This window comes from Eutrema salsugineum, unplaced genomic scaffold (assembly GCF_000478725.1).
Source record: "Eutrema salsugineum unplaced genomic scaffold, Eutsalg1_0 scaffold_20, whole genome shotgun sequence".
Lineage (NCBI taxonomy): Eukaryota > Viridiplantae > Streptophyta > Magnoliopsida > Brassicales > Brassicaceae > Eutrema > Eutrema salsugineum.
The window spans coordinates 1,199,301-1,218,990 of record NW_006256828.1 but is presented as its reverse complement, the minus strand read 5'-3'; the positions used below and the strand labels follow the sequence as shown (position 1 = coordinate 1,218,990).

General features: G+C 38.4%; 3 protein-coding genes across 3 annotated transcripts in view; all 3 read left to right on the top strand.

Moving 5' to 3' along the window:
• The first annotated feature begins 8,706 nt into the window (after positions 1–8,706).
• Positions 8,707–11,227, top strand: LOC18015969. Its single transcript, XM_006398166.2, has one exon. The coding sequence runs from the start codon at positions 8,739–8,741 to the stop codon at positions 11,175–11,177; it is 2,439 nt and encodes an 812-aa protein (XP_006398229.1). The 5' UTR covers positions 8,707–8,738; the 3' UTR covers positions 11,178–11,227.
• Positions 11,228–12,593: 1,366 nt separating this feature from the next.
• Positions 12,594–15,806, top strand: LOC18015968. The gene is made up of 2 exons (XM_024155284.1): positions 12,594–12,981; positions 13,759–15,806. The coding sequence occupies exons 1-2, from the start codon at positions 12,594–12,596 to the stop codon at positions 15,789–15,791; spliced, it is 2,421 nt and encodes an 806-aa protein (XP_024011052.1). The 3' UTR covers positions 15,792–15,806.
• Positions 15,807–16,887: 1,081 nt separating this feature from the next.
• The window catches only part of LOC18015967, a 4,386-nt gene continuing 1,583 nt past the window's right edge, over positions 16,888–19,690 (top strand). Inside the window, 2 exon segments of the mRNA XM_024155240.1 lie at positions 16,888–18,210; positions 18,213–19,138. Of these exon segments, the coding sequence (XP_024011008.1) occupies positions 16,926–18,210; positions 18,213–19,138 (2,211 nt within the window). The 5' untranslated portion in view covers positions 16,888–16,925.

Genomic DNA, 19,690 nt, shown 5'->3' with positions numbered 1-19,690 from the left:
TGACATAATTTTCTCATTGAAACATTAGATCAGGGAAACGAATCATACATTCAGGACTCCTTTATCCTTTTACCACTCTTTGTTGATCCTGAATTGTTAGTTCATCTTTAGCTAGTTCCCCACCGAACCTAACCTCTTTCAAACCACATGCATTCTTGTTTTTCATTATCCTATATGCAGATATGTGCAAAAACGTCGGAGAAAGAGGATCAACACGGTTTTCAGTCACTGAAGATGAAGACCTACTATTTCATTGGAATGATTCAACAAAAAAAGAAAACTCAGCTTGCCTTGGAAAAAATTCAAAATCTTGGTACAATTTCGTCCCTTAGACTTTCTCTCTATAAAAGGTTGTTTCCTCTATTCAAAAAAAAAACGAAAAAGAAAAGAAAAATAAGAAGGGAGAGGAAATTAAAACCTTAGAGAGTTTAGGAGGATTGAATTTTATACTTGAGGCAAACTTGATTCGATTTTACGGAGTTTTGGAGATTATCTTTATGATTCCCGGAAAAGATCTAAGTCTGGGGGAACAGCTGTTTACAACAAAGGAGGAAGATTATGCAACAACATTTGGTAAAGGAGAAGTGACTGAAAATCTGCGATCACCAACAGGTCCTTCTCTCTCTTGCGGTTTTGCATAGTATCTTGCATCCTCCAGATTCTTCAGGTAACCCTAAACACTTAAACTCCACCACTTAAATAGCCTTTAAAGCCAAACGCCGTCTTCCCTGAATAATGTCTTTAATGAGAACTCACAATATACTTAATGAATGTAGAGAGCTAGTTGACTGGAAGTTAGATCTAATTGTGTAGATTTTTGCATGATGGATTAACGGACTCGTTTTCTTGTATTTTGGTGAGAATTTTCTAGACTAGATCCAAATAGATGTTTCACGATTAGTTATGGTTTAGAAGGACGGTCACTGGGATATTGTTTAGTTCCTGCGATTTTCAAAAATTTCTTTCCTGACTTAAGTTTGTTTGAGGACAAACAAAAAGGTAAGTCTGGGAGAGTTGATAACACCGTAATTTGACCACTTTTATGGATCATAATTATGTCATATGCAGGTGTTTAACTCTTTTTCAAAGGTTTTTAAAGTGTTTTCAATGTTTTAGAGTTTCAAAAGACTTTACAGGAAACTTGGGCAAAAGATATGCAATTTGGAACAAATGAGCAATTTTGGATAAATGCAAACCGTCAGAAGTATGACAAGCGATGAAGACCTTCTCACCGTCTGACCACCCACAAAATTTGAGACAACATAGAGGATCCAACCAGCTTTCTAATGCACTTGGTTTGGAGATAATCCAACGGTTAGATCTTCAGATACTTCCGATGCAAGAATGACAGAAAATGCAGTTTCGGAAGAGAGCATGTGTCGGGACCGCGGCCAACACCCATTTTCCCGCGGGTAGAGCCACCGCGACCGTGGACATTGGTCGTTCACTTTCCCGACGACTTAATTAAAGTCCAGATCGATTCCTCTCATTATTTATGAAGCCCTAAGTGTCCAAGACAACTCCAGAAGCTATAAATACCCCTTTTAGGTCATTCTAAAGGGTGTGTTCTTTTCTGTACTTAAATTTTCGTATGAGACTCAAACCCTAGAGAGGGAGGCCACCGTTTTTGAAGGAGGAGCCGCCGCTGGAGGAAGACATCGCGCCTCCATCTGCTTCTCTGTTCTTCGTTTCTCTTCCCTCTTCTCTTTAATTTCCTGCAACTTTCAATACTCTGTGATGATTGTTTACAATATGTTTGAGTAGTTACCCAGTTGGGTTTTGAAGGGATTGTTCAAAGAGAATTTCATGTGTCTTTGTTTACGAATCGATAGATGTAGGATTTATAATCTTCTAGATGTTCTTCGTTTGCCTTTAATCTTACTGTGTGATTCTTTGCTGGCCACTTAGAAGCCGATATGATATGATATGTTGCGAAAGCTTTCATTGATTGTCTGAACTAGGGTGAAACGAACAATTATTCTATAGGAGTGGAAACCTACCTGTAGTTGAGTTGTGAATGTTGATGAGTCTTGTTCTGCTATTGCATCTTCTCCCTTCCAGGATCAGAGTGGAAACCTACTGATCAGGGTTGCGAGAGATAGTTTTTTAGTGCTGCGAAAGTAGGCTATTCATACTTCCGTGCCTCGAGTTCTAGAACATACGTAGTTGATTACCTTTATCACTTGTTTAAAATCGACCTAGCATAGACTATGAACCCTGCGAATTACCCTTGAGCCCCAACGTTTGTCTTTAATTGCTTACAACCTTCGATTTTCATTCTACTTTTATTCGCTTGTTACTTTCTTTCATTCATAATCTATTTTTACTTGCTTTCGTTTTCTTTCAATTGCTTTTTAGTTTTTAATTGCTTTTTAGTTTTTAATTGCTTTTTAGTTTTTAATTGCTTTTTAGATTTAGTGACAACCAAAACCCAAAACCAAAACCCAAGTTGTTTAGTTCTAATCTGATTTAAGCATAGCCGTGAATTCGTACTGAAACAACTAAGTCTCTGTGGATCGATACCCTAAGTACTACACCGCACATCTGTGCATTTGCAGACATTTAGGGGTTATAAAGTTAAAACCTGAAGCTTAGTAAAACGAAAACAACAACCCCGCTTTTGCTCGACATCACCTAAGGACAAAATTTCCAATTGGGAATGGCGTTATAAGGGATATACAAAGGAAAGACAAGGAGAAGCAAAGAGGACTTGTCCCAAGACATTGTCTTTTTAAAGACTAAGCACGTCCAACACCAAAGTCGAGCTAAACGACTTAAAACAGAAGCGCTTAATGGGAGACAATCCATTTAGGTATTGTTTTCTTTAGGATTTTTCGTTCTTTATCTATTGATCTTTTTCTTTTTCTTAGTTTCAGGTGTTTCTTATAAAACAAAAAAACCAAAAAAAAAATCAAAAAACCCGAAAAAACCAAAAAAAAGGATGGTCTCTGACTGCTCGGCCCAGCAGGAACCAAGGAGAAGCAGGAACCGGCCGCGATATAAGCCCCCGCGGTCGCAGATGCTCTGACCGCGGGAAACGCATGATCGACCGCGGCAAATGGTCGTTGAGATCAAAACCGACCCCAAACCACCCACTTCACCTCATTCCACCTCACCAATCCCCACTCCACCTCATTCATCACTTCCCACCACCTTCATCACCACCTATCACCTTCCCAAACCTCTTCGAATGAATCCGGTTCATCTCCACCAGCATCCCGGATCCAGGTAAGTTCTCTTTGGCTTTACCAATTCGATTATCTATGCATTTTTCTCATCCAATCTTGACTTGTTTCACACTGAGGACAGTGTGATTTAAATCTGGGGAAGGATTTCATTCCTTTCTAACCCCTTTTCTTTCATGAGTCTTGCATTATCTACACTTTTTGCATTTTCCTTAAAGTTTTTCAAAATCGGTTTTCAAAACAAAATACGTTTTAAAAAGGAATGGTGAACATGAATCAATGATAGTTGACTTTGTGCTTTTAGACTGTTCCTAGTGACATGCTCATTCATGATTTAGGACTAGACTAGGCAGTAGCTAAGCACATTTGAAACGAAGTACCCCTGAGGAATTTGAATGATTTCGATTTAGATGAAGGAATACACTAGCTCTGTTTTATTTGGACTTAATTTGGACTTAACTTTCTCACTGAAGCATTAGACCAGGGAAACGAATCATACATTCAGGACTCCTTTATCCTTTTACCACTCTCTGTTGATCCTGAATGGCTAGTTCATCTTTAGCTAGTTCCCTACCTTAACCAATCCTCTTTCAAACCACATGCACTCTTGTTTTCTACTGTCTTATAAGCAGATAAGTGCAAAAACGTTGGAGAGAAAGAGGAACGACGCAGTTTTAAGTCACCAAGGACAGAGACCTGCGATTTGCCAGAAAAGTTCCCGGAAGGATTCAACACAAGAGGAAGCTCAGTTTGCCTTAGAAGAATCTCAAATTTTGGTACAATCTCTTCCTCTAGTCTCTCTCTCTTTAAAAGGCATTTCCTTTCCAAACCAAAAAAAAAAAATCCGAAAATAAGAAAAGAAAGGAAATAAAAGCCTTAGAGAGTCTAGAGAGGTCGAATTTTAAGTCCCAAGGCAACTGGAGTTCAAATTTTATGGAGTTTTGGAGATCATCTTCTGATTCCCGGAAAGAATCTAAGTCTGGGGGAATAGCTGTTTACAACAAAGGAGGAAAGAATATGCAACAACATTTGGCAAGAAGAAATGACTGAAAATTGCGGTCATCAACAGGTTCTTATCTCTCCTGCCGTTTTGCATATTATCTTGCATCCTCCAGATTCATCAGGTAACCCAAAACACTTTAACTCCACCACTTAAACAGCCCTTTAATGACAAACGCCGTCTACCCTGGATGATGTCTTTAATGAGAACTCACTATTGAACTTAATGAATGTAGAGAGCTAGTTGACTGGAATCAAGATTTAGATTGTTTAAGTTTTGCATGACGGAAAAAATGGACTAGTATCTTTTGTGTATTGGTGAGAATTTTCTAGACTAAGTTGTGGATTGATGCACGATCTTTGGTCCTAGTTTAGGAGTTCATGTCTCTGAGATTTGTGCGTTTCCTATTTTTGTTTTCACTTAACCAGTTTAGGCTGTTGATTTGTTTGAGGACAAACAAATGTTTAACTCTGGAGGAATTGATAACACCGTATTTTGACCACTTTTATGGATCGTTTTGAAATACTTTTTCTATGTTTTTAATTGGTTTTAAATACTTTTATTACGTTTTTCTAGTATTTGTAGTTCCAAGACTCTTTTCAGGTAACTTAGGGAAAAGCTTAACAAAATGGATAGAAAACCAGATTTCAGCTCAGAGTCAAACCATCAGAAGTTCACCCCCGATTGAAGGCCTTCTCACCGTCTGATCCAGCCCAAATTTGGAGATCTTAAAGATGGAAGTATCAGCTTTCCAACACACTTTGCAGCTTGGCAATCCAACGGTTCAATCAAAAGATACGCGAAGAGCAAGATGTCCCGTAAACCAGCCGGCAAACGTTTCCACCCGCGGTCACAACCATCCCGACCGCGGCCAGCCACCCATTCCCCGCGGTCACAACCATCCCGACCGCAGCCAGCTAATTCCGAACCCGAAGGCCCATTTCTGAAGCCCAAAATGATTCCCTCATTTGGAGAAACCCTAAGTGACGCCCAGAGATGTCTTGAGCACTATAAATACATGTCTTAGGAACCTTAATTCGAATAATCACCTTTTACACCAGCTTGTTTTCTTATTGTTTTTACTTTAGCTTTTAGGGAGAGAGAGAGAGATCTATCTCTTGAACCCTTGTTCTTTCTTTTTCAATTTCGGTTTCTATTCTACTTTTAATACTATGTTTTTGATTTTGTTTATTATGTCTGAGTAGTTTTATTGTTGGGATTAAGGAATTTTCGATGGGGATTTATATGTTCAGTGAGGATTTCATAAGCTTTTGAGCCGAATCTTAGAACTTTTTCTTCTGAATTCGTTTTTACTGCATGAGAGTAGCGTCATGAACTACAATCTGATCCAGATGCTTGGTGACACGATAGTGTTCATCCGGTGTCAGATCTAGTTTAGGAGAGCAAAACAAACATAGGAGTGGAAACCTACCTATGGGCGATTTGTGAATGCTGACGAGTCTTAAACATAATGCATCTCTTCTTTTCCAGGGCCAGAGTGGAAACCTACTGGTCAGGGTTGAGAGAGATAGTTGTCTATGATCACGACAGTGGCGTATTCATACGTCCGTGACTCCAGTTCGAAAAGTTTAAGCTAAGATCTTATCAAATTTACTTTCTAGCAATGTTTTAAATCGTTCATACCCCTGAGAAAACTTCCCAGAACCCCAGCGCCTCTTTTCTTAAACATTTACACCGATTTTCATTCAAGCTTTAGTCTAGTTTATTTACTCTTTCAATCGATTTTCATTCAAGCAATTAGGTTAGCCGTTTTTCCCGTTTTTACCCGTTTTCGTTAAGTTTAGCTATTAGGTCATTTTAATTCCCGTAATTTCTCTTTAAAATTCGTTTTTACGTTTTAAACACACCACCAAAACCCTCACAAAACTCGCCTGGTTCTAGACTTCCTTACTTTATATTTTTTTCGAAGGCTTTTGAAGGAAAGATCCTCCTTCCCTGTGGATTCGATCCCTAAGTACTACAATCGATCAGCTGTGCACTTGCGGCTATTGATTTCATTTAGGGTAAAACTTGACAACCCTCAACACGACACTCCGCATCACAGCCCACACTGATGTCAGCTGTTTCAGGGATAGTAAAGATACGTTTCAGAGACACGTGTGCAGAGGCTAACGAGTTTTTCCAGAGGAGGCATATCAATAAATCAAGACATGGAGAAGACAACCTCGTCAAAGAGGCTAGCCGAGCTATACTCTCTGTCAACACAGATGTTGAGCCAATGGATGTGAAAGGAGACATAAGCAAATCAGTGTTGTTTGACGCAAGCGTGCTTGCAAAGGAGCTTGAGAAAGGAGGAGATAACATGTGGGAGGTAGTGAGCAAAGTGTGAGTTGAGCTGCTTTGCTTTGCTGCAACTCATTGTGACTCCAAAGAACATGCGTCTCAGCTCAGCAAAGGCGGTGAGCTCATTAACTTTGTTTGGCTATTAATGGCTCATTTTGGACTCGGAGACCAATTCCAAATCAACAGGGATGATGCAAGAGCTAAACTGATCGTCGCCAAGTGATTTTTCTATGAAAAGCTACACAAATTCAACAATAAATCAGTTTCCTTCATCTACTTTTTCTTCATGTGTTTGAATTTCTTTACTTTCCTTGAATAATCTGCACTTGTAGTGTAGTACACTTCTTTGATGAATGATGAGTCGTCTTCTTTGTTATCAATAACATTCACAATTTAGAATCTTCTCAGTAATCACACAAATTTCTCAGACCCTAAAACCCCTAAATATCGATTAGATTCTTCGCCACGTAAAATAGGAAGTACACAATTCTTCAAAAACCCTAAAGCCCCAAATCTCGGTTAGATTCTTCACCGCATGAACTACTTTCAAAAAAACCTCAGCGAACTACATGCAATGGCATCGAAGATTCGTGTGATTACCAAAAAACCTCAGCGAACTACAATGGCATCGAAGATTCGTGAGATTACCATTGATGATGTATTTGGTCTCTTCCTCGTTCCTTCTCCATTTGCGATTTTGGCGCTTGATTCGAATCCTATCGGTTTTCGGATAGAAAGACAAAGGGAAACCAAATCATCGATGTTAGCTTGGGCTGAACGACTATGATGGGCCTTAAATTAACCAACCTTTAATGGGCTAACTCCTTTTTACGGAGTTTAGCTCCTAGTAAAACTTTTTTTTTACTTAAGATACAGTAAACTTATTTTATATATGCTCATCGGATGCATAGTAACTTTTACATTTTTTTTATTTATGTATATCTAAACTATTGATTTTTTTTTGGTCGAACTATTGACTTGTTTTTATATTTTTGTTTAAGCAAAAAAGGTATTAAGATCGAACTAAATTTAAATTTTTCTTTTTTAATTAAGATATATAGGTCTACAAATATAGCAAAGCTAACCATTAATATAGTAATAATAAGACAAAAAGAGTAACAACAATGCAAATGAAAAGGAGGTTTTCTAAAGTGGCCACTGTAGTTTAACCAAATACACCGGACATACACTCACAAAATCTCTTGCTTAAACAATATTTTCTTGACTTCACTGCATGGGTAACACAATGAATTGAAAAAACAACTTAAACTTTACACATGCAGTGAAAACCCTTAAAAAAATTGAATTATTGAAACAACATCAAGCCAAAAGGAGAAAATTCCTGCACTATTTCTAAATAACGTGTGTGCAAGACTAAAGTGTGATTTTCTTGATTTTATTATCAACAAGGAAAGAATATTTTATTCTGAACGGAAAAAAAGCCCTTGATTAAAGAGTTACCGTGGAATATAAGAAAGGAATTCAAAAACTAATAACAGTGAAGAAACTAATTCACGTGTTGTTAAATAGCTTCATCTATAAATTTCCTGTCATTATGGATCTAATGTCTTAATGTGGAGATCCCTAAGAAAAGGGCACTCTTTATTGTAAAACATTGTAAGTATTAATTTGTGCATGTTTGACTTGTAAGTATTTTCCTTTTATATAATTGAGAATTCTGGGCACAAGTTTAGACTAATTGAAGTCTATTGATCAATTTAAGTTATTCACGGTCATCAACCTATAAATTGACATATTAATTTCTTTTACTCATTTTATGTTTATGTTTTCAACAATTTTTTAATCTAAAAATGGATTATGTCAGATTTGAATGAGGATGACGAGACTACGATAACACTAATACAAACTTGTAAACTATATTCAGCGTTTACTTATGGACATTCGTAGTAAATAATTAAGATTTGATAAAGTGAGCAAATGACAAAGTTGTAATAAAGATAGTAATTAGATTTTAAAACTTTATTTTTGTTATGTTCAGAGGAAAAAACAAAGACAGGGAATAAAGAAAAGATAAAAAACAACAGAGAAAGATATTATATGATTATAGGCAAGGTATAAATCTGTAATGTAATAATACTACTTGCTGGTCTTTGTTTCCACTCTAAATACAAAGAAACAAAGAAGTAAAAACTTAAATTTTATCCACTAACCTTGACACTACTGTAAACATCCACAGTGTGAAGCAAAGTGCAGTTTCGTGGTCCAGCGAAGAAGAAGAAGAAGACAAGATGGGTGAGATGATTCCACCTCGTTTGAAGAAACTTTGGGACAAATGGAACATTCGTGGAGTCATAATACTCAGTCTCTTCCTCCAAACAATCCTCATCTTCTTCGCTCCAAGCCGAAAACGCACAGCACATAAGCTCCTCCTTGCGCTTATATGGTCAGCTTATCTTCTTGCTGATTGGGCAGCAGATTATGCTGTTGGACAGATCTCAGACAGTCAAGAAGAAGAAGCTGACAAACACTCCAAGAACCGTGAGCTATTAGCTTTTTGGTCACCATTCCTTCTCTTGCACCTTGGAGGTCCAGACACCATCACAGCACTTGCCCTGGAGGATAATGAGCTATGGAACAGACACTTGTTCAGCCTTGTCTGTCAAGCGATCGCTACTGTCTACGTGATCTTGTTGTCTACACCGAATAGGCTTTTGACTCCAACAGTGATCATGCTTGTGGGAGGAGTGATCAAGTATGTCGAGAGAACAGCTGCGTTGTTCTCAGCGAGTCTTGACAAGTTCAAGGATTCAATGCTGCAGAAACCTGACCCTGGAGCTAACTACGCGAAGCTAATGGAGGAATATGAAGCTAAGAGGGAGATGAATATGCCAACCGAGGTCATTGTTGTGGAGGATCCAGAGAAAGGACGGGAAGGTAATACTCCAGTTAGGCCCAACGATGTTTTGACTCCACTTCAAGAAGTTCAGTACGCATACAAGTACTTTGACATCTTCAAAGGTCTCGTTGTTGATCTTATCTTCACTAACAAACAACGTGACGAAAGCAGGAAGTTCTTTGACTCGTTAAACCCAGAGGAAGCTTTAAGCATCATCGAAGTCGAGCTCAGTCTCCTCTACGACAGCTTGTTCACCAAAGCAGAGATTCTGCATAACTGGACCGGAGTTGTGTTCCGGTTTATAGCCCTTGGGTGCCTTTTTGCGTCTCTCTGTCTCTTTAGAATGAAAAAGGAAGACACATACGATGGATTCGATGTTGCTCTTACTTACGCATTGCTCATATGTGGAATAGCTCTTGATTCAATTGCTCTTCTCATGTTCTGTGTATCTGACTGGAGCATCGCTAGATTGAGGAAGCTAAAGGAGGACCTGGAAGAGAGAGATACCAGGGCAGACAGAGTTTTCAACTGGGTCCTTGGTTTCAGGACGTTGAGGTGGAAACCATCCAAATGTTTCCAGAATGGACATCAAGTTCTCGACAGGTTCATTATGCTTCGCAGATGGTCTGAGTATATTCATGCTTACAACCTCATTGGATACTGCTTGAAGATACGTCCCAAGAGAATCCATCATACCAAGGGTATGGTACACATTTTCTTTCAGAGGATCATCCACATTTTGTTCATAGATACTGCCATCAAAAAGACCATCCAAGGAATCACGCTATGTTTCAGAGCCATGGAAGAAGGAACTCGCCAGCTTCGAAATCAAACTGACCGCTTTCTCGGTAATTTGTGCAAGGAGAATCGGTTGATCCGTAAAGTTATTAACCCTGTTAGATTGTTTCTCCTTTTCTGGTTTTCACTTCCTCATCTGCTTGCAAGTATGATCGACAAGTACGTCCTGGAATTTTTCGGTGCCAAAGATTTGATTGAAGAGATAAGATTCACAACCAGTGATCGCCTCACCAGAGAACTATGGGTGTTGATATTCAATCAAGTCCAATACAAACACCGATTTGCTGAAGATCAAGAAAGTGCCAAGAATATATCTTCAGCTAGAGGAGACTGGATTTTAGTTGAAACATCAAGCAAGAAAAAAGAAGACGGATCATCAGACCATGCAATACTTCTGCGATTCGTGACAGAAAAAGATTACGATCAGACCATTCTACTGTGGCACATAGCTACAGAACTCTTCTACCAAAGCCAAATAGACGAGAAAAAAATCACAGATAAGCAAGTACACACCAACAGAGAGTTCAGCAAAATCCTCTCAGACTACATGATGTACCTCCTTATAATGCAGCCAACACTGATGTCAGCTGTTTCTGGAATAGCAAAGATACGTTTCAGAGACACGTGTGCGGAGGCTAACGAGTTTTTCCAGAGGAGACATATCAGTAAATCAAGACATGGAGAAGACAACCTTGTCAAAGAAGCTAGCCGAGCTATCCTCTCTGTCAACACAGATGTTGAGCCAATGGATGTGAAAGGAGACAGAAGCAAATCAGTTTTGTTTGACGCGAGCGTGCTTGCAAAGGAGCTTGAGAAAGGAGGAGATAACATGTGGGAGGTAGTGAGCAAAGTGTGGGTTGAGCTGCTTTGCTTTGCTGCAACTCATTGTGACTCCAAAGAACATGCTTCTCAACTCAGCAAAGGCGGCGAACTCATCAACTTTGTTTGGCTTTTAATGGCTCATTTTGGACTCGGAGACCAATTCCAAATCAACAGGGATGATGCAAGAGCTAAACTGATCGTTGCCAAGTGATTTTTCCATGAAAAGCTACACAAATTCAACAATAAATTAGTTTCCTTCATCTGCTTTTTTCTTCATGTGTTTGAATTTCTTTACTTTCCTTGAATAATCTGCACTTGTAGTACTTCTTTGATGAGTGATGAATCATCTCCTTTGTTATCAATAACATTCACGATTTAGAATCTTCTCAGTAATCACACACAATTCTCAGACCCTAAAACCCCAAATCTCGATTAGATTCTTCGCAACATAAAACAGGAAGTACATAATTCTTCAAAAAACCCTAAAGCCCTAAATCTCGGTTAGATTCTTCACCGCATAAGTTACTTATTCAAAAAACCTCAGCGAACTAAAATGGCATCGAATTTTCGTGATAACGATTAACATTGATGATGTATCTGGACTCTACCTTGTTCCTCCTCCATTTGCGATTTTGGCGCTTGATTCGAGTCCTATCGGTTTTCGGATAGAAAGACAAAACGAAACCAAATCATCGATGTTAGTTTGGGCTGAACTACTATGATGGGCCTTAAATTAACTTTTAATGGGCTCACTCCTTTCTACGGGGGTTTAGCTCCGAGTAAAAACTTTTTTTTCAACATCAATAAAACTTATTTTTTATATATGCTCGGAATCCGATGCATACTAACTTTTACATTTATATGATTTATATACTATCTAAATACTAAGAGATTAATTTTAATTAAAACTATTGACTTGTTTATATATTTTAATTAGGCAAAAAGGTATTAACAACTAAACATAGCTTTACTTTTTAAGTTAAGATATATACGTAAACAAATATAGCAAAGCTAACCATTAAAATAATAATAAGACAAAAAGAGTAACAACAATGCAAATGAAAAGGAGGTTTTCTAAAGTGGTCACTGTAATATAACCAAATACACCGGACATTTACTCACAAAATCTATTGCGTAAACAATATTTTCTTGATTTCACTGCATGCGTAAAACTTAAGGAGAAAATTCCTGCATTAAAAAAAATTACGCATGCAGTGAAAACGCTTTAATAATAAAAAAAAAAACAACATCAAGCCAAAAGGAGAAAATTCCGGTACTATTAGTAACGTGTGTGCAAGACTAAAGTGTGATTTTCTTGATTTTATTTATTATCAACAAGGAAAGAATATTTTATTCTGAACGAAAAAAAAGTCCTTGATTAAAGAGTTACCGTGGAATATAAGAAAGGAATTCAAAAACTAATAACAGTGAAGAAACTAATTTCACGTGTTATTAAATAACTTCATCTATAAATTTCCGGTCATATAATTAAATTAAATAATTAGTAACAATTATTATAATCCCCTGTCATATATATACACACACTGAGTAAGAGAACACGAAACAGCAAAGTTTGATACTTAACGAGCTTAGTCTATTTGATCAGACAAAAAAAAGAGTAACAACAATGAGAGTGATTCCACCAGGAATTAAAAACATCTTAGACAAATGGAACATCAGAGGTCTTGTAATACTGTCTCTGGTGTTCCAAACGTCTCTTATCTTCCTCGCGCCGCTGCGAAAACGCACATCGAAGAAGCTGCTCACTGTGGCTCTATGGACTGCGTATCTTTTAGCGGACTGGACCGCTAATTATGCGGTGGCTCAGATCACCAAGAACCAAGGGAAGGAACCAGAACCTGGTGATCCTCCAAAGAACAAGAAGCTACTTGCTTTGTGGGCACCTTTCTTGTTGTTGCATCTTGGTGGTCCGGACACGATAACTGCGTTGGCCCTCGAGGACAATGCGTTGTGGGCACGTCATTTGTTTGGCCTCGTTTCTCAAGCCCTTGCAGGTAATAATTTTAATTTGGTGGATACCAATTGGATATTCTTAAAAAAAATTATTATACTATAGATGGAAAATTAATACTAAAAACGATAGTGAGCTTTTCCAGTACTATATTTGTTCATAAACTAATATATATATATATAGGTGAATTGCATGGAGATAGAACGTTAGTTAATTATCACGTAACACATAGTTGATGCAGTATATAGCAGCATAGGCTTTCATTGGTGAATTTTGTGCGGTTTGGTTGTTTATTATCCGAACTATCTGAACTACCTAACTGAACTAACCAAGATATAACAGAGAAACAAAAGTTCATATAATATTTCGATTATTCTGGTTATTTTTGAATATTTTTGTTATTTCAAATATTTCGATATTAAATATAAACTAAATTCTACGTATAATTATAATTTTGGGTAATTCAGTTTAAAATTTTAAATATAACTAATTATTATTGATATATAATTGTATTTCGGATATCCATTTAATTTTCGGTTCCAATTAGCTGTTTACACATCCAAAATGTGTTAAATAAAAAACCATGCAATCAGATATTTTATGGCTATTTCAGGTAATAAAAAACCTCCCATTTCGGTTCTGTTTCAGGTAATTGTACCTTGACAGTCAAGATACCTGCCGTTTCAATGGAAAAAAAAAAAGTTAAAGTATTACCTTAGTAAATCTCATAGTCAACATAAACCAAACCAAATTAAGTCTACAAACAAAACAATCAATCGCTTAGTTTGTCTTATAAGTATCTTGTTTAATTGGGATTTAGGTGTTTATGCGGTGGTGCAATCAATGGAAAACGAGTTATGGCCACCGATACTATTACTATTCATCACCGGAGTGATAAAATACACTGAGAGGACACGCGCATTATACGCAGCGTGTTTAGACAAATTCAAAGACCGAATGCTTAAACCACCAGACACTGGTCCTAACTACGCTAAGCTCATGGAAGAGTACGCTTCAAGAAAAGACTCAAACCTCCCAACCGATATCGTCCTCATCAAAGAACCGGACAAACACGAGAGACCACCTAAACTCGTTAGACCGGACCGAAAATACTTAACCAATCTCGAAATCGTTCAATACGGTTTCAAGTTCTTCAACACTTTCAAAGGTCTCGTCGTTGACCTAATTTTCAGTTTCCGTGAGCGAGACGAAAGCAGAGATTTCTTCAAAGAGTTGCAACCTGAGGAAGCTCTCCGGATTATTGAATCCGAGCTCGGTTTTCTCTACGAGTCCATGTACACGAAAACCGCGATTCTTCAAACCACACCGGGTACTCTGTCTCGAATTATCGCGTTTGGATCGCTTCTTTCTTCCTTCTTCGTCTTCCATCGTAGACCTCTTAAATCCGTTGAGTTTCATGGAGCAGACGTTGTGATCACTTACACTTTGTTCATCATCGGTATCGCTCTTGAACTCGCCTCCATTGTCATGTTCTTGCTCTCGGATTGGACCTTTGCCGTGTTGAGAAAGCTAAAGGATGATCCAGTGGAAAAGAAGAGTTATATCGACTCTTTCCTCGACCGTTTACTAGCGTTTAGGAAACCGCGTTGGACAGAGCACAAATGCGAAGGAAACCGCACACACGAGGTGCTCACGACGCCGTTTTTGCTGCGGAGATGGTCAGGTGCGATCTACGGATTCAATTTCATCGGATATTGTCTCAAAGCCAAAGTCTCAAGAATCCATCGGAAGAAGCAACGCAACGTTTTGAGCGAGTTTCTTTGTGATTCAGTGGTTTCGATGTTCGATTACGTGATGAGAAGTATCAAAATGCTTGCTGGATGGATCAAGAACGTTAACAGATCAACAAGAATTGTCATCAAGAAATGGTCAAAGAAGAATCTGATGATTCGTTGCACGGTTTATCCGTTATACATCGTCTTCTTCTCGGTGATCCCTTGGATTTTCGGGAAGCTTTGGGGTTACATTGATAGGATCTTCAGTGTTAAGTCTCATCTAGACCAGTTCAGATTCGTGTCTAGCGAGCCTTTGACGATGAATCAATGGGAGTTTATATTCAACGAGCTGAAACATAAGTCCGATTTCGCGGAAACGCCAGAGATCGCAAAGAAAGTGTCTTCAGCGAGAGGAGAATGGGCTTTAAGGGACACGAAGGTGGTTGAAGTTGAGAGGTTGATGCGTTACGTAGAGAATGTTGATTATGATCAAAGTCTTCTCCTTTGGCATATTGCTACTGAGCTCTGTTTTCAAGAAGAGGAGGAGAAGAAGAAGGTGATGAATCGGAGTGGAGAGAGTTGCGATGACCGAGAGTTTAGCAAGATTGTGTCCGATTACATGATGTATTTGCTGATAATGCAACCGAAACTGATGTCGGAAGTTGCAGGGATCGGAACTATAAGATTTAGAGACACTTTAGCTGAAGCTGAGAGGTTTTTCAAAGGAAGACATTCCAAGAACAGGAGAGATATGAGAGGAGCGAGCAAGACGGTTTTATCGGTTTGTAACGATATTGAGCCGATGAATGTGAAAGGTGATCGAAGCAAATCGGTTCTTTTCGACGCGAGTATGTTGGCCAAAGAGCTTCAGAGATTGGACGAGAGTGGTGGTAGTGATGATGGAGCTGATGGGAAATGGAGAGTGTTGAGCAAAGTGTGGGTTGAGTTGCTATCTTACGCAGCAAGTCATTGTGAAGCTACGGAGCATGTGGCGCAACTTAGCAGGGGTGGAGAGCTTCTTAACTTTGTTTGGTTGTTGATGGCTCACTTTGGTTTAGCTGATCAGTTTCAGATAAATAAAGGAGATGCTAGAGCTAAACTCGTTGTAGGTGAGTGAAAACAAAAATAAGTGTGTGTGTGTTTGTATTTGTAATCAATCTCTTTGGCTCTGTTTCAAATTTCAAGCATTGTTTGTTAGATTTTTTTTTGATTCAGACAGAAATTGTCGATTGGATCTTTTGGTTATGTTTTTTTTTTTTCAGGTTTTAAACAGTGTTCAAGAAAACTCTAAGAACGGAGTTTAGCGCCTAAAAGCTTAATCGGAACCTTAAACAATTTTTAAACTATCTAGGTGGTTTTAAGGTAAACTAATTCTATATAATATGTAAAAAAAAAAAAATATTTGTTACTTTGTTCAAGCACTTTTATAAAATACTACATGGGTTTGGAAAAACAAGAAACCAAAATCTATGGTAGAAAACCAAGATCTATAATGTACAAACTATGAAGGCTTGAACCTTGTCATACACGGAACATTTTCAACTTAGGGCTTCAAAGAGAAGTTGGGATTTTTGGAGATATCGGAAATTTTAAAAGATTTAAGAGGAAAATTTTCCAAATGATGGAATAAGTTTTGGTGTAATCATGAATTTATGGGAGATTAAGGGTCATGTGTTTTACATGGATAATAATGGATACTTTCCTTATTTTTTGTTTCCACAAAGAGTTTCTTCTCTTCCAAATCCTTTGCCCAATAAGGAAACAAAGAACAAATTGTCTTCAAAAGCTTTCTTTGTGTTTGTTTAAGACTGCAAACCAGATTCGATGCCTCGGTAAATATTATATAAAGAAAGATTTCTCGAGTTTTTTATTAAGAAACAGAGGATCGATTATAAGGTGTTCGATATAATGCCTAACTGAAAAAGACTCTATAAGGTACAATGTTTTGTAATTTTTTTTTTTTTTAAGTCCTTTTTTATTTGAAATAGTTAGAGATTTACAATCATTCACCTACAGATAATGGAGTTCCAATAATGAAAATTATTTATGATTCTAAGTTATGGTATTCTACAATTTTCATTAGTTTCGCTTGTGTTAATCTTTCATCATTTTCTGCATATGCTTGAATGCGACCTTTTCTTGGTTATTCAAATGAACTGCTAGGTTTGCAAAGAATCATACACATAAAATTTGCATTCTTTGTAGTGAAATTGCAGGCGTTTCCTCCCCTCTTGTCATTGCCATTGTGATCATGACGCAAGAATGTACAATCAAGAAGATTATCGACGTCTTATCTGAGTTACAGGCTCAGTTAAATGACATACCAAGATTACCTGAGTTACAGTCTCTATCCAAGAAATCTTCTGTTAACAACGATGAACAACCAAGCGAGGAGAAAAGACCATCTTGGTGTTTTCGAGTCATAGAAAAAGTGAAAAAGGTTGGTAAAGCGAAGAAGGATGCTTCAAGCCATGCAAGCAACAGGGGAAACATCGGCGACGAAGAAGCAGGTGCTCTCGAGATCTTGAAATTGCAGAGCGACATTCGTCAAATGAAAGCTGCGTTTGAGAATCTGAGACAGTTTGAAACCAATATGAGCACGTCTTTGGAGCGTGGTCTTCCTTCAAAGAAACTAAACGCAATACTGCAGAAAACGGATTCAATCAAGACCAGGTCTCAAGATCTCAAGGAAATCAGGAGAAAAGTATTTAACTTGAAGTGCATGATCCCATCATTGCTCTACAAAGACTCATCTAGAGGGTTAAGCATCACGGATTCTCAAACCGCTGAGGAAAACGGTCAGATCAACGAGACAGGGAGCGACATATACTTGCCTGGACTCCACGTTTCTGAAGATATCAAAGATTCGTTAGGTTTTAAAGAAGTTGTGGAAAATTTTCAAGGCCTTGAGTTTACTCAGCAGCTATGTTTGTTGTCCTTCTCAGTGTTTCCGGAGAACAAAGAGGTTAAAAGGACGATGTTGATGTATTGGTGGATCGGAGAAGGTTTCATCTGTTATGAAGATTCTGAAAACTCAGTGACGAGGATTCTTGATGAGTTTTCAAGAAGAGGGTTACTTGAGCCTGTTGAAGATGAGAGGAAACTGAATCCAAGTAGTTATAAGATGGAGCCTCATGTGCACTCTGCAGTTATTTACTTAGCCACAACACTTTTGGGTCTATTTGATCTCTATACTTCAAAAGGGAAGCTTACCATGAAGAAATCAGAGAAGCAAATGGTCTGCCTAGTAAAAGGATCCTCGTTGCTACGAGAGGCTAAAACATCTGTAATGGCACCGAAAACTTTGAACTCTGTTTTCAATTCCTCTGAACGTTACCCTGACTTCACATTCAAGTGGTTTCCGGGGATGGAATCACTAAGGGTGCTTTACTTAGGAAGATGGGAAAGGACTGCAAAGCGTCACATTGAAGTTGAGAGCACAGAGTTTCTTAAGCGTATGAAGGACTTGAAGAATCTCAGGCTTGCTAGTTTCCAAGGGATCTCGAGGGTTGAAAAGCTTGAGAATACCATTTGTGCGCTCCTAAGTTAGTGATCTTGGATCTTAGAGCATGCTACAATCTAGAGGTTCTTCCTGATGATATAGGCTCACTTGAGAATCTGATTTTCTTGGATGTATCTGAGTGCTATATGCTAGACCGCATGCCTAAGGGGATTGAAGATCTCTCAAAGCTACAAGTTCTCAAGGGCTTTGTGATTAGTGAGTCTGATGATGAAAAGAATTGTGCAGTTAAACACTTGGTGAATCTAAGGAAGCTGAGCATAACCGTAAACAAATACCTTTTCAAGGTGGAAAATTTGATGGAGTCATTGAAAGGCCTCGGGAGACTTGAGAGTCTGAAAATAGCATGGGGAGCTCGATTCTCGGATGAAGACAGAAGAGGAGAAAAGGTTGAAGACACTGATGAAGCAAAGGGGGGTGAAGAAACAACAAACGAGGAGATGGAGAAGGAGAAGCAACGAGGTCATGCAACAGAGGAGAAACAAAAAGATGTAAAGGAACGAGAAGATGATCAAGAGGATAAGAAGGGACAGACAAGCGAGGAGAAGAAAGAAGATGGAAGAAATGAGAAAGCTAATCTAGACGAAGGAAAGAAGCACGACGAAGTAAAAGCAGAGAGCTTAAAATCTGAGAAGACGGCAAGTGCTTCCCGAGAGGAAACAGGGACAATCCAGAACAAGCCAGATGATCAGAAAGGGAAAAGCAAAGTGGAAGGTGATGGAGATAAGGGAAAGGATAAACTAGAACAAGGAAAGAAGCAAGATGAGGTGGAAGCAGATAAATCTAAATCAGACAATGGTGTTGAAGAAGTTAAGAATGCGAGTCCCTCCGGAGAGTCAGCAGAGATGAACCAGAAGAAGCCAGATAATAAAAGCGAAGTGGAAAAGGAAGAAAATGGAGACAAAGGGAAGTCTGATCTAGAGGAAAGAAAGAAGAAAGATGAGGTAGACACAGAGAAGACGAAATCAGACAATGGTGTTAAAGGAGTCAAGAAGGTGAGTCCATCCCGAGAATCAGCAGAGATGAACCAGAAGAAGCCAGATGATAAAGGCACAGTGGAAAACGGAGACAAAGGGAAGGATGATCTAGGGGAAGGAAAGAAGCAAGATGAGGTAGGCGCAGAGAAATCAAAATCAGACAATGGTGTTGAAGGAATAAAGAAAGATGATCCGGAAGCAACAAAGACAAGCCAGAACCAGCCAGATGATCACCAAAAAGGTGACAAACAAGAAGAGAAAGGAGATGGGGAAAAGGAGAAGAATAATCTAGAAGAAGAAAAGAAGAAAGATGAGGTAATAGAAGAGAGCTCAAAACCAGACAAGTTTATCGAGGGAGATGAGAAAAAAAATCCACCGCAAGAATCCAAAGACACCATTAAGAGCAAGCCAGATGATCACCGTAGAGGTGACAAACAAGAAGAAAAAAGAGATGGGGAAAAGGAGAAAGATAATCTAGAAGAAGAAAAGAACAAAGATGAGCTCAAAGAAGAGAGCTCA

Bases quoted from the DNA above. Each gene is read 5' to 3' on its own strand.
- LOC18015969 (XM_006398166.2), top strand. From the start codon at position 8,739: ATGGGTGAGATGATTCCACCTCGTTTGAAGAAACTTTGGGACAAATGG.
- LOC18015968 (XM_024155284.1), top strand. From the start codon at position 12,594: ATGAGAGTGATTCCACCAGGAATTAAAAACATCTTAGACAAATGGAAC. The intron at 12,982-13,758 runs GTAATAATTTTA...ATTGGGATTTAG, and splicing joins CGTTTCTCAAGCCCTTGCAG to GTGTTTATGCGGTGGTGCAA.